This window comes from Pinus tabuliformis, chromosome 7, assembly GCF_031772625.1.
Source record: "Pinus tabuliformis cultivar Carrire ecotype Pingquan chromosome 7, CPIR1, whole genome shotgun sequence".
NCBI lineage: Eukaryota > Viridiplantae > Streptophyta > Pinopsida > Pinales > Pinaceae > Pinus > Pinus tabuliformis.
In genome coordinates, this window is record NC_142293.1 from 739,859,299 (window position 1) to 739,874,332 (window position 15,034).

The 15,034-nt window shown below is 34.7% G+C and overlaps 2 protein-coding genes across 2 annotated transcripts; both read right to left on the reverse strand.

Moving 5' to 3' along the window:
• Positions 1 to 2,573: 2,573 nt before the first annotated feature.
• On the reverse strand, positions 2,574 to 3,629 carry LOC149249652 (uncharacterized). The gene is made up of 2 exons (XM_089456299.1): positions 3,434 to 3,629; positions 2,574 to 3,346 (listed from the first exon to the last, which is right to left on the reverse strand). Exons 1-2 carry the CDS (start codon positions 3,627 to 3,629, stop codon positions 2,574 to 2,576), a joined length of 969 nt encoding a protein of 322 aa, XP_089312425.1.
• A 9,348-nt stretch (positions 3,630 to 12,977) lies between these two features.
• LOC149249653 (uncharacterized) lies at positions 12,978 to 14,151 on the reverse strand. Its single transcript, XM_089456300.1, has 2 exons — positions 13,956 to 14,151; positions 12,978 to 13,868 (listed from the first exon to the last, which is right to left on the reverse strand). The coding sequence occupies exons 1-2, from the start codon at positions 14,149 to 14,151 to the stop codon at positions 13,096 to 13,098; spliced, it is 969 nt and encodes a 322-aa protein (XP_089312426.1). The 3' UTR covers positions 12,978 to 13,095.
• Positions 14,152 to 15,034: the final 883 nt, after the last annotated feature.

Genomic DNA, 15,034 nt, shown 5'->3' on the forward strand with positions numbered 1-15,034 from the left:
AATGTGTGTTTTTTTTCATTTTTATTTTATTAATTGATTTTTTATTTTATTTTTCTAATTAATATATTTTTCTTTAATTTTGTATAAAATATTATTGACATGTTTTTTTTTATCTTTACATTATTAATGATGGTTTCAAAATGTTAAAAAATTCCAATATGATTTTCTCAAAAAAAATTCTAAACATTATGGATCACAAAAGTTACACTTAAAAACTAGAAATTCCAATTGAATGGAAAAAAAAATCTGAAAAAATATATAATAATAAAAAAATTAATTTTAATAGTATTCCAATTTTTTTTTGAAAAAAATCATATTATATTTCAAAAAATATTCCGAAATATTTATATCTATTTTTTATAACAAAAAATTCAACTAAATTTATTTTTGTAATGATTAAAATTAGGTAGATTTAAAATATGAAAAAATCAATAAACAAATTTTAAAGATAGAAATAGTTTTCTTAAGAGGCAAAAAGATAGTTTTCTTAAGAGGCAAAAAGAAAAGCTGTCACATACAGGTTGTCGAAAATATTAAACCGAGTTGTGTACGGAGTCTTCGATTTAGTCTCGATAGTTAAATCTTTGTTGAAATTTTGTGAATTTTTTTTTAAGAAATTTAATTTTGGGAGTGTTGAAATTATTTGTTTGTTTAGTAACCTACCAAATCTCCACGAGCATCCAAACAGCTTAACAATGGTAACCAAACTTTCTAAAAAAATTACTAGAATTTTTTAAAATCCAACGTAAATTTTTATTATTTTCTTGACGATATTACCCTACAATAATCAGACCGCCTAAAAAACCATAAAAATAGCCATTTAAGAATTTACTGTGTAGCCTATACCATCATCGCTTTCAAGCGAGTCAGCCACCTTCCATAGAGAAGTATGGAAGTGAGATATAATATATCTAAATACAATAATCAGACTGTGGCTGAAAAACCATAAAAATAGCCATTTAAGAATTTACTGTGTAGCCTATACCATCATCGCTTTCAGGCGAGTCAGCCACCTTCCGAAGAGAAGTATGGTAGTGAAATATAATTATCTAAATACAATAATCAGATTGTGGCTGAAAAACCATAAAAAACCATAAAAGTAGCCATTTAAGAATTTACTGTGTAACCTATACCATCATCGCTTTCAGGCGAGTCAGCCAACTTCCGAACTAAAGTATGGAAGTGAAAGATAATATATCTAAATACAATAATCAGACTGTGCCATAAAAACCTTAAAATAGCCATTTAGGAATTTACTGTCGCCTATACGATCATCGCTTTCAGGCGAGTCAGCCACCTTTGAACAGCAGTATGGAAGTGAAAGATAATATATCTAATGCTGTCCTCAAAGTTCTGACGAACCACGAATCTATGCTTCACAATGTATTTCCCAAATGAAGAATACTTTGTAAAACACATAACTAGAAAACAAAAGTCACAGCATATTTGGGTTTTTATTAATTTGTTTATCGTAATTCTTTGACAAAGATAAATGGGCGCTCTGCAATCAATCCAAGTTCAAGTCCCATAATAACCTTCAAGTTTTCAGTGGGAAGATAGGACAGCACAAAAGGTCTCAGTTATTCAAACAATTTATGAGCGAAATAAAAAATCAAAACCAATGCCAACTACTTGAAACAAATGGCATGTGTTTAAAACTGTTTGCCTCGTGAGCAACTACAATAACAGTGTACCCTAGAATCCGTCAAAATGAGAAAAAAAACCAACCGTCAAAATAAGAAACCTAGCTTCTTTGCCGGGATGCAGAAACCTAATATAACCCTAGCAGAGACGCCAAGACTCTGTTATTATTCCGTACCCAACAGCTTCCCATCTTCTTACTTATATTTGTACACATGTTTCAGACAGTCTCGTAGGATTCAGGTAAACGGCATTCAATGGTGTCCAGAATATATTTTGTCTTATGGTAACCGTCACAGCTTTGTTCCAGAACATATTTCTTCGCAGACTCTGGGTCTCTGCACCTCTGCAAAATCTCACGCTCTACACTATTACATTGATCTACAAAAGTACTGTTATAGCCTGCCCGGGCTAGGGAATACGCGTGAGAATTATGTTCAGAATAGATATGGCGCATTTGAAAGCTTTGAAACTGTGAAGTCAATTTCCGAACTCTGTTGCAGTATCTCTTCAGCCAGGGTGTAGCCACTGCAGAGCGGGAAGTGAGCTGCAAAATGGAATCGCGCGCGTGACCATTTCGAACAATACTCCCCGCATGAATTCCAGCTCGTCGCTGATCGGTCAGGGATGTCCGGGCTTTAACTGCATTCGGATTTTCATTGTCAGGGAATGCAGGGAATGTCAGGGCTGTCAGGGGAGGGTGGCGGAGAAAGAGGGTGGGAGGGTGGCGGAGGGGAGGGTGGCGGAGAAAGAGGGTGGGAGGGTGGCGGAGAAAGAGGGTGGCGGAGCGAGAGATGGTGGTGGAGGATGGAGAGTTTACCGACAACCGGAGCCAGATGATTTTCCGGCCGATGCCGGAAAAGGGGCCATTCTACAGCCTCCGTAGACTACTCCATACTCCATTTCCAACCATTGCTACTATGATCATTCATCTACCTGCGGCAGACGATCCCACGACCACCACCACCTACGCTGTTGCAGTTGACCGCACTGGCGATGTCATATTGATGATCGCTGGAGGACGACGACCCCAGGCGCGCAACTTTGCAGTCTGCGGCGAACAGATTGGAAGTGACATAATTGGATTCCCCTCCCATGACGGGCATGGCCACCCCCATCTTCACAGGACTCCTGTATTCTGCGCCGTATGTCTGTCCAAGCACACCGCTCACATCGGGGCTCAGAGAGTAGAACTTGAAGCTCAGCTCCAGATGGGCGAAGCAGTCCTCGCGAGCAATGATCCCGTATTTATGGACTCGAGACTCCTCTTCAGTGATAGGCACCACGCGGGCACCAATCTCTACCTTGTCCTCCACTTGAACCACCACGGCATTCGTGCTGTCGGAACGAGTTACATTAAGTCCAGAGGCAGTTGCCCATGTAACCCCCTCGCCGGGAGGAAGAGTTATGGGTTGGCCATCCAAGGACATGATCAGTTGGTCCACTGAACTGTCCCATGCGCTCACTTTTTTGGCCCCCAAGTAGAGCTGCCGACCATCGTCCAACAGCACTCCAATGGACTGCACCCATGTGAAGTCTCTACCCATTCCTTGGCCTCTCTTGCCAATGAAATGAGCGTTGATGTGGAGATTGGAGTGGGAAATAAGACAGAAATCCTGGTCTCTCTTTCCATGGAAATAGAACATGATGCCATCCCCTCCTATGAAGCGGGGATCCTCACAGACGCCTCCAGGCTTATCGCAGGCTGCATCACATTCACCACCACCAAAAATTAATAATCTCATTCAACATTAGAGAGAATATGCTAAAACTGATGTATAATATTACTTACGACAAACAGCCTTGCAGGTGTTGCAGTCCATGTGGCAATTATATGGACAGTGAGCAGGGCAGTCATGTTGATATCCATAGCATCTCTTGTACCATTTTTTCGTGCATTTTGCTTTGCCCGCTGCAGACACCGCGTTCACCATGACCATGAGGCAAACAGCAACAACAACAACAGTCATTGACATATTTGCCGCCATGATCGATAGATCGAGTAACTGCAAGGATCTCTGGTCCTTGCGTCGCTTTACTGCGCTGCTTTGATGATCTTCTTCGATATCAAATGGCTTTTTATAGGTGGTTAGGCTTGTGGTAGCGGGTGGAATCAAATATTACTTCCACTGCTTTAGCGTTACGTTAATGTATTATAGTATATCTATCTGTATAGATGCACGCAAGTATGTGCACAGCTCATAACTGAAATATGCAATCATGTCTGCTTTATGCGCTTTTGGACTGGAACTGAAAACCTCCACTTCCCTCCCCATGAATTGTGGCTTTCATCCCATACGATGTGGCTTTGGAAACATTCGTACTTTTTCTTATTATATACAACGAATAAATGAATGGCATGATATTCCTTCCTTCCTTCCTATGCTCACGGGTAAGGGGAATCTTTGGTTTCTTTTCCTTAATACTGGTGAGATAGCACTATTGTCTAATTTAAATTGTAGGTTTGAATTGTATTTTTAATGTAAAACGAATTTGACATCCGGGCAAGCCTTTAAATATTAAAATTATATAATTTTAACCCTTTAAAATTATAATTTTCTATTAAACTTTTAACAATATAGACCAAATTTTTTTGAAAAACTCATTAGACTATTGCCTCATTAGACTATTGCCTTTTATAACTGCTGCTTCCTTGGTACGTAAAATGACGTCATTCTTGTACTTGCTATAACCTTTAAGCAGCCGTAAGCGAGTGGCATGATCTCTACAACAACAATACCCAATGATTAAAATATTCTAATATTACAATTTATCGTGGTACCATACAACGAAATTAACAACTCTCCAAGACAGTAGCATTAATATCGACCCTTACAAATTTAATTTGTTACACAAACATTGAAAAAAAATATTTACGCATTACATGAAAGACGAGAGTGTGAAAGAACTAGTATTTCAATATATTATATTATATTTTTTATTTTGTGGATTTCAAAATATTCTATGAAGTCAACTATGAAAAGATTTAAATAATTTTGTTTCGTTTGTTTGGATATACATGAGTATTGATAAATAATTGGCTGTTTTAATATTAACTTATATTTCGAAGTAAAAATTTATTTTAAAGGAAAAACAACTCGAATATACCTGAGTAAGAATAAAGCTTTCTTATTGATAAACAATATTTTGTTTTAATATTAACTTATATTTTTAAGTAAAAACTTATTTTAAAGGAAAAATCAATTTGTATATATGTGGAATTATTTCTTAAAAAAGAATTTTAAGGAGATTTTTCTAAAAATTTTGAAGAAAAATAAAAAAGTAAAATGGAGTTTCACAAAAATAAGAAGGGCATTGTCCTCATGTTGATTTAAAGGATTTCTCAATGCTAATTTGCAATTTTATTTTAATTGTTAAAAAGGTTTTTTTTCTTCATTTTCACTTTAATATAATTAAAAATAAAATTAAAAAATGATTAAATGTCGATGGTATATTTTTTATGTTAATACTAACAAGATTATCTTTTGTGATGTAGTGTATTTCATGTTTCTACACTAATTAATTTCGCATACGCTTCTTCAATACAATTATTTTTGCACAAGCCTTTCCGCAAAACTTCCCCTACACAATTATCTTTGTTTTCAATAATTATTTTCAGTGGGTCATTGACCTTCGAAGCAATTATTAATTAATGTGGGTCCTAAATATCATGGGAAGGAATAATGCTACAATGATGACAACATAACAATTTGAAATATGTGCGAAAGGATGGTGTGTGGAGCAAGGAACTTAAACCTCCACAATATTTGTATATGTAGGACAGACGTCAAATACACATTTACATGTTCATAGACATTTTGATACAAGTCTAGTATGCAAAGAACATGCAAGCACTGTCTATGGTTATGTCTATGAAATTAGGGACATGTGTGGAAGTGTAGAGAATGTTTAGTGTGCAAAGGAAGTCCATTGTGCAAAGAAAGATTTCAAGCTTCCATTGTGCATATCCACACTCCACTAAAGGCTTTTATTGCTAATATTAAATAATCCTAATCCATATTTGTTGTTGGTAATAACACCAAGGAAAATGGTAGAAACATAGGATATTATTTGTAATACTTTAAGTATAAGTAATGCATATCACTAGTTAATTGAGAAGTGTGGAGGAAGTCCATTGTGCAGTGGAAGCTTTTAAGCTTTCATTGTGCAGATCTCTACATTCCACATTAAGACTTTTATTGCTAATATTTTAGTATTAAATAATTCATGTTTTTTGTTCGCAATAATACTTACAGAAGCGATGCACCCATATGATATTATTCGTTATTTTTAATTATAAATAATTATATTTGCTTACTTTGAATATTTCTAGTCCATTGAGAAAAGGTTGTGCCAAGTGTAGAGAAAATTCTATGTTGAGAAAGTTTGTTGTATAGAGAAAGTTCTCAAGCTTTCATTGTGTCGATATCTGCACTCCACACTAAACACTTTTGTTGCTAACATTTTAATATTGAATAATCCATACTTCTTGTTCACAATAAGACTGAGGCAAGTAGTGGACCCATATGATATTATTGGTAATATTTCGATTATAAATAATGCATAACTTTGTATTCGAAATGTCACCAGTCAATTGACTAAAGGTTGTGTGGAGTGCTAATAAAGTTTTGTAAAATAAATTCACACAAAATTGTGTAAAATTAGGTATATGTATGTGAGTCTAGAGGAGTTCGATTATGCTTTCACGAATTCTCTCATAATAGTTGTACGAATGCACAGGTCCTTTACGGGGTAAGGAGAACATTTATTTTCTTAATTTTTAAGTTATTTCTATTTAGTACTTTTGCAGTTGTAGTTGCACAAAAGGATAGTTTCTCAAAACTAATTAATTTATCAAAGTCTTTGCTCTCATAATAAAAGTTCTCTACATACTATAAGTATTTGTAATCTATAGGTCATAATAACATATATGAGCATAGGGGATCATACTTATTTGAGATTAGTTAAGAAGTATTGTTGTCATATCACAAGGTCGAAGCTCAGGAGAAAGCATGGAAATCCTTATAGGAGGTAGTGAATGAAAAGCTCACTAGAGAATCATGCTATAAATTATCAATCATCAATTGATTGAAATCAATGCTTTCAATCAATTTCAATGCATCAATAAATTGCATATACTCATTAAAAAGGCAACACTCTTTGTATTAACCAAAAAAGAAACACTCTAGTTAAAAGGGAAACACTCTTGCATCTTATATTTGCGTTTTTTTTTTTTTTCTTTGGAATAAAGTTAATTTCTATTAATAAACAAATTGATTTTATCTTCTCATATAAAATTGGAAATGAGTACAACTAATTTATGTGAAGAGACAAATTGATTTTATCTTCTTATAGGATACGATACTAAAATATAAATTTGCGTACTAAAATTTTCCTAATTGGTTATTATATGTGGAGTTGAAAACATGTATTTTTTTTCTTTCTTCAAAAGAATATATTTCTCTCACTAAATATGACATTTATTATTTGACCTAGAGCAAATTAACTATCAATTTATCACAATAACTATTTATATATTGCATTTTATCACAAACAATATTTATACCTTACAAGTTGGAATAATCGTGCACATGATAACTTTTAATAGCTTTAATTCTAAAACCATTTCAATTTAAAACAAGAATTTGTTAAACTAAATTATTTTGTAATTAACATTAATTTTGTCTTGGCTGGGCCTATTTTAACGCCCTAAATCTCAATTTCCATTCAGCAATAAACTTGTCAAAGTGTTCAAAATTCAAAGGATGTACCTTCTTTTCATAGCTATAGTTTTAAGTTTCTCAAAGAGGGTTTTGTAATAAACTGATACCGCTTAACTCAATGACTAATGAAAGAATATTTTTATCTGGCATTTTCATTATTAATCACCGACGAATCCCAATTCGTTTACACAATGTTACAATTTTTTTATTAGAATAATAATATTCATATAAAAAACAACGACGCATCAAAACATACAACCAGTAACCTTCCAACTACAAACTTTAACTTGTTCTTTCAGCAGCGGCTGGGTAAAGCATTGGGGCGACGATTTACCAAAAATCTGAATACATTTGTCTGTCTGCCTGTCTTCCTCATTGTTCCAACTTCGAATTTTTAGTTTCGCATTTCTGTTTATTTTAGGTATTGTTGGCAGAGATCATCTGATTTCAATTTCAATGCCTGATAGGATCACTATAAGTAACGAAGAAAGATTTGAAGACATAGGAGACTTTTCATCGGAGGTAATCAGTATAAGTAACGAAGAAAGATTTGAAGACATAGGAGACTTTTCATTGGAGGTAATTCAAAAACCAATGATATAATTTTCTACGAAGTGCTATGTTAAAATCTCAACCTAATGTTCTCTGGATCATGTTCTAAATCACTGATATGGCATTTATTTGATCACTGCATGGGCATTTATTACATTGTTGTGAATTTATTATTTTACATGCAACAAAATATATATTGACTTTGTCAGATTATAAAGTCTGACACGATAATAAATAACTGACCTCTCATCAGCTTTGTAAGAAAGAAGGTTAGGTTCAACAATTTAATCAAATACGACGTAAGTTTCATTACAGAGTTGACATTACAGTTTCATTGAATATTTGACTTATTGGAGTCTTTATGCATAAGATGGTTCACTCTAGAGATGGTTCACTCTATAGAATTGTGTACATATGGCATTCCAATAGATAATCAAATGATTCATGCAGAGTCCATCATGTCGACCTCAAGTTTATGTTAATTATTATTATATATTGGGATTGATATGTGTAGTTTCCGATTGCGATTTCTCAGTTTGAGCATAATTGCGGTAGTTGAAGGTACTGAAATCGAAAATTGAATCTAGCTAGAAAAATTGGCCGAATGATCGGCCGAAACTAAGGATTTATATAGAAAATTAAAATCTTGGTGTGCAATATTGACATTTTTAGTGATGTTCAGTTCACTTAGATGGATGGGTTGAGTAGTTACCCTAGATTACTTATTACAAACTAAATATACAGAGAAATTATTTTTTTAAGTGGAAATGGATTCCACACTATCAAGAACCCTTGAAACACCCAAAATAATAAAGTTTGGTAGTTGTATCCCAGATTTCCAAAATTTAAGGCTAAACCCAGATTTCAACCCTAGGCGAAACTATATATTAAAAAAAAAGATAGAATACTTATTTGGAAAAAATTGTAGAACAAGGGATTGTGCACCTTTCTTAGCATATAGAAACCTCTTCTTCAAATCATTCCACGAATCATTTTAGCAAATAGTTCCATGAATTTGACCTAACTTAATTGCATATGGCTTGGCTTCAACAATTCCAACAACCCACCCATTGAGAAATGCATGCATCCACAAAGAAATGTACATTTCTTTGCTTATAATAGATGGAGTGGCGGAATCCAGGCTACCATCCAACTTATAAAACATAAAACATAATATCCCTAATAAGAATACAATTCAACTAATAAAACATAATCCAACAATACATTAGGTTACAATTCAACTAATAAAACATAAAATCCCTAATAACAAATGCAGTTCCACAACAACTTAGTTATAGCTAATTAATTTAACAATATATGGAGTGGCATCCGCTACAATGCAAGTTACAATCCATTAAATGGAGTAGCGGGTGTTACAATCCATATTGTTTAAACCGTTAGAGAATGTGAAAACTTTCAACTTTTATTCACAATTTCACAACGACATTGTGGTGAATAACAAGTACAATAAATATTTAATGACAATTTGAAATGCTTAGCCTAGAAACCTTGCTCTTATTCCTCCATGTTTTAGAATGTAAAGAGACATTCATTTCATAGTGATATTTGAAACTAAATTTTTTATTTCATTTTCTCTAATTCCAATAAGTGGAGATAAATAAGAGGAACTGTAAATTTTAATCATGATTTGGTAAAAAATTAATTTAAACAATGTTTAAACAGATCATTTAGATATACAAGGAAGTTATCACTTTGAATATATTGGCATCTTTCAATTTAGACCATCTCATAAAAAAATTAATTAGCAAAAAGATTAAAATTAAACAAAGTCTTTCGATAGAAATCACATGAGAGAATTTTCGAACCAATAAGTGTGGTTCATCATGAGGACTCGAAACGCGTAGGCCAAAAAATTCTCTCATATGATTTCTACCAAAAGACTTTTTTAAATTACTATGGATCAAAGAAGCTCGAATACAAAAAAAATTAAATATATATATATAAAACACATCAAATTAAAAAAAAATACTTTTATGAAGTTAATTATAAGTATATTAAATCTTGAAAATAACCTTATCTCAAAGGCAGACATCCAAATTTTGCATTCTTAAAAAATAGATCTCTCAACTCTGGCTAAATTCATAACGTACACTCTTATATTTCATTTTCGTACAAATTATTATTATTAGTATATTTCATTTTCGTACAAATTATTATTATTAGTAGAAATTTTACAAATTTGAACCAGTCATCCATCAAATGTCAACACTTAACTGAAATGAAAGTAGACCTTACTGATGCCTTAATTATAAATGTGCATTACTTATGTATCGATATTAACATATGGAAGTGAGCCTGAAATGAAAGTAGAGGTCCCTGATGCCTCAATTATAAATATGCATTTAGCAATATATAAGTTATGTATCCATATTAACATATGGAACTGACCCTGATCTTACCAATACCTAAATCACAAATACGAATTTAATGAAAAATGACTCTGAATTAACAATTTTTTTTTTACATTTACTCCATAACTAAGAGCCCAAGCAATGCGAAACTTTTATATCACAATCAAGACTAGCCTTATTCAAATCACGTCCAAAAAAAATCAGAGGAAATGAAGGGAATGTATAAAAACATGCATTGCAACGATTGAGAACTGGAGTTACAAAGTATAAGGAACCCTCATATAAGTACGGAGTATAACTAGAAGGTCATAGAACGGCCATATTTATTGGTAATAATTTCTTTACTGATGCAGTTACCCATTATAGCGTCATGATAATGACGTAAAAGCTATAATATTACAAATTACTCAGGCTCAGGGCTGGAATTTGACGTCTTACAGGACGTATTTTCTATTTCAAAACGTATTTGACTTATGGTGTAAATTTCTACACGTCAAACTTGACATGTCCTATGTATCACTAACCCGTCATATTGACGTTTAATTTGGGATTGGAATCGTCCAAATCTATAATACCTAGCACCAACAAAGGTAACGCCAGGTAGACTACTAATGTTTAATATGTATCTGGTTTTGTTTGCTTCTTTCCCACCTTGGATTCTAGCAAGCGAATTCATAAACATGGAAACCGTAGCAATTGACAAAATTAGGGTACAGTGGTTGCGGTGTCTGTTACTGCGGATTAAATGGTCACCCTCTAGTCATAACTGCCGCTTAGATGGTTACTTGCACTTGATGACGGAATGCAAGTTGCAACGGGCTTAAACTGATTGGTTATAGGTTCTAATTTCCTATTCAACCTTGGAAAGAGGCACAAACTGATTAGCTTTTATCACAGGAGAGCACAAGTTCATGCCTACTCTCTGAAAAAAAAGTTCATGCCCTACTCCTGTAGAGCCACCCGTTGATTCTCTCAATCAGGGCGACAATTCTTCCAGGCTCATTGATGGCAACGCATCTTTTGAAAGTCACGGTATTTCTTCTTTACGATTCTTATCATTCTCATCATTGCGTCTCTATTTCAAAGGATCCTTTTGAGCCTCGGTCATAAGTATGCTCGGTGCTAGGTTTCTTCAATAAACAGTAAACATGCTTGAAATGTCGAATGGCAATCATTCGAAATCTCTTTGTCTTCGCAACCCTTGGGATGTAGGGAGTCTATTATAAATTCCTTTGGTCTAAGATATCGCATAATTTGAATTGCCTTTTATGAATTCCTTTGGTCTAAGATATCTTTCTTATGATATAAGACGCATAATTTAAATTGTCGTTTATCTTATTGGAACTGAAAGCCTGTAAATTCCTGCCATCTAAGATGTTGTTTACTACGAATAATGTAAATTATTTATTAGTGTGGAGTATGGGTCATGAAGAAATTGATGCAATGCAAGGGGAAATTTACGGAACCTGGAAACATGGAAAATAATCAAGTCGAGCATTCATTTGAATAGTGAAATAAATTAAAGGAAAGAAAAGCGTTTTAATTGGCGTTAATCTCAATTGGCATGGTGGAAACTCCAAAAGATAATCTAGTTCTTTGCCTAACAAATACCACTTATATTAAAAGGAGTGTGATAGAATCATGGTAACATGGACACTTAAGGTGTGCACCACCATATATATGGTTGGAAAGTAGGGTGGTTTTATTGAGGATATTGGGAATATTCGAATCCAGGTTACATGTGGATTCAATTTGGATTTAATTTGGATGTTACATGTGAAACTTCTAAGTTAACTTGGGGTAAGGATGTAAATTTGGTTGTAGTACTGAGTTTTTTGTTTTGTTTTTTTTTTTGGTTGGTGAAAATGGTTATTTTTTGGTTCTCTTAGAAAATTGATTATTGGGCTTTAAAAATTGTGATTGGTGTATCTAATGTCTTTCTTGTAATAGGATCTCCTTGGTAGAGTTATTACCGAAATGTTTTAGTATTTGGTAGGCTTTTGCAACTCGTTATATTTTCAATATTCTTATTTAACATGAAGGTATTTTATAGAAAGATTGGTGCTTAGCTTGAAGGCATTTCATCTAAATATTGAGCTTAACGTGTTAGTAGACTAATTTCATTATATACACAATAGTAAAAAAAGACTTGATAAAGAATTTGAAAGATGATTTGTTTTAAGTATAAAAGTCATTGCTGTATAAAAAAAGTCCCCTCCTTTATACATCTTACTAGAAACGAAATCAAAATATCTATCAATTATTGCCACATGTATTATTTTTTTCTCTAAAAAAAAATCATTATATTTCATATCGAAATATATGTTTTGTTGACTCTTAGGTCCTAAAAAAAACTAGTTCATAATAAGGAAATCGGGGCTACCATTAGAGCAGTTTAACTGTAATAATAAACCTCATAATGTGTTATATCAAAAGTATGGTCGTATGCTATATCGAAACAAATAAACCTCATAATGTGTTATATCAAAAGTATAGTTGTATGCTATATCGAAACAAATAAATCTCATAATGTGTTATATCAAAAGTATGTTTGTATGCTATAACAAAACACATATGCTAACGAGGGAAAAATTAAAGCACTCTTTTAGGGAGATTAACGAAAGTTGAAATGCAAGAGTAGTTGACACTCACAAATTTGGGTAGAACGTAAAATGAAGGGCATGAAAAATGCAAAAGCATCATCAAATTTTCATTTGACGGGCATAGGGATTTGAAATTCCAAGCCTGCTCAGGCTCTTACGGGGAACATATTCCAATTTCCAACCATTGCTACTATGATCATTCATCTACCTGCGGCAGACGATCCCACGACCACCACCACCTACGCTGTTGCAGTTGACTGCACTGGCGATGCCATATTGATGATCGCTGGAGGACGACGACCCCAGGCGCGCAACTTTGCAGTCTGCGGCGAACAGATTGGAAGTGACATAATTGGATTCCCCTCCCATGACGGGCATGGCCACCCCCATCTTCACAGGACTCCTGTATTCTGCGCCGTATGTTTGTCCAAGCACACCGCTCACATCGGGGCTCAGAGAGTAGAACTTGAAGCTTAGCTCCAGATGGGCGAAGCAGTCCTCGCCAGAAATGATCCCGTATTTATGGACTCGAGACTCCTCTTCAGTGATAGGCACCACGCGGGCACCAATCTCTACCTTGTCCTCCACTTGAACCACCACGGCATTGGTGCTGTCGGAACGAGTTACATTAAGTCCAGAGGCAGTTGCCCATGTAGCCCCCTCGCCAGGAGGAAGAGTTATGGGTTGGCCATCCAAGGACATGATCAGTTGGTCCACTGAACTGTCCCATGCGCTGACTTTTTTGGCCCCCAAGTAGAGCTGCCGACCATCGTCCAACAGCACTCCAATGGACTGCACCCATGTGAAGTCTCTGCCCATTCCTTGGCCTCTCTTGCCAATGAAATGAGCGTTGATGTGGAGATTGGAGTCGGAAATAAGACAGAAATCCTGGTCTCTATTTCCATGGAAATAGAACATGATGCCATCCCCTCCTATGAAGCGGGGATCCTGACACACGCCTCCAGGCTTATCGCAGGCTGCATCACATTCACCACCACCAAAAATTAATAATGCCATTCAACATTACAGAGAATATACTAAAACTGATCGATAATATTACTTACGACAAACAGTCTTGCAAGTGATGCAGTCCATGTGGCAGTTATATGGACAGTGAGCAGGGCAATCATGTTGATATCCATAGCATCTCTTGTACCATTTTTTCGTGCATTTTGCTTTGCCTGCTGCAGACACCGCGTTCACCATGACCATGAGGCAAACAGCAACAACAACAACGCTCCTTAACATATTTTCAGCCATGATCGATCGGCCGAGTAACTGCAAGGATCTCTGGTCCTTGCGTTGCTTTGATGATCTTCTTCGATATCAATTGCATTTTATAGTTGGTTAGGCTTGAGGTAGCGGGTGGAATCAAATATTTCTTCCACGACTTTAGCGTTACGTTAATGTATTTATAATATATGTATGTGTATAGATGCACGCAAGCATGTGCACAGCTCATAACTGAAATATGCAATCATGTCTTCTTTATGCGCTCCTCGACTGGAATTGGAAAACTCCGCTTCCCTTCCCGTGAAGTGTGGCTTTCCGCTCATACGATGTTGCTTTGGAAACATTCGTACTTTTTCTTCATCATAGATGAATGGCATGATATTCCTTCCTTCTTATGCTCGCGGGTAAGAGGAATCTTTGGTTTCTTTTACTTAATACGGGTGACATAGCACTATTGTCTAATTTAAATGGTATGTTTGAATTGTATTTTTAATGGAAAACGAATTTAACATCCGGGCAACCTTTTAAATATGAAAATTGTATAATTTTGACACTTTAAAATTATAACTTTCTATTAAACTTTTAACAAAATAGACCCAATTGGTATGTACAATGACGTCATTTTTGTACGTAGCAAATAAGCCACACCGACCAGAACTTTCTATAACCTTTAAGCAGACGTTAGCAAGTGGCATGATCTCTACAACAACAATATCCAATGATTAAAATATTCTAATATTACAATTTTTCGTGTATCATACAACGAAATTAACAACTCTCCAGTCGGGATTGAGTTTGACGGGCAATTTCTCCAGTCGGGATTGAGTTTGACGGCCAAATTGCCCGTCATGGGGTGATTTGCATATCAAATACAGTATAAAAATTTGCAAAAAATGTTGAGATTTTTTTT

Coding starts and splice junctions, on each gene's coding strand:
- LOC149249652 (XM_089456299.1), bottom strand. CDS start 3,629: ATGGCGGCAAATATGTCAATGACTGTTGTTGTTGTTGCTGTTTGCCTC. Junction 3,347..3,433: donor CACCTGCAAGGCTGTTTGTC/GTAAGTAATATT, acceptor AATGTGATGCAG/CCTGCGATAAGCCTGGAGGC.
- LOC149249653 (XM_089456300.1), bottom strand. CDS start 14,151: ATGGCTGAAAATATGTTAAGGAGCGTTGTTGTTGTTGCTGTTTGCCTC. Junction 13,869..13,955: donor CACTTGCAAGACTGTTTGTC/GTAAGTAATATT, acceptor AATGTGATGCAG/CCTGCGATAAGCCTGGAGGC.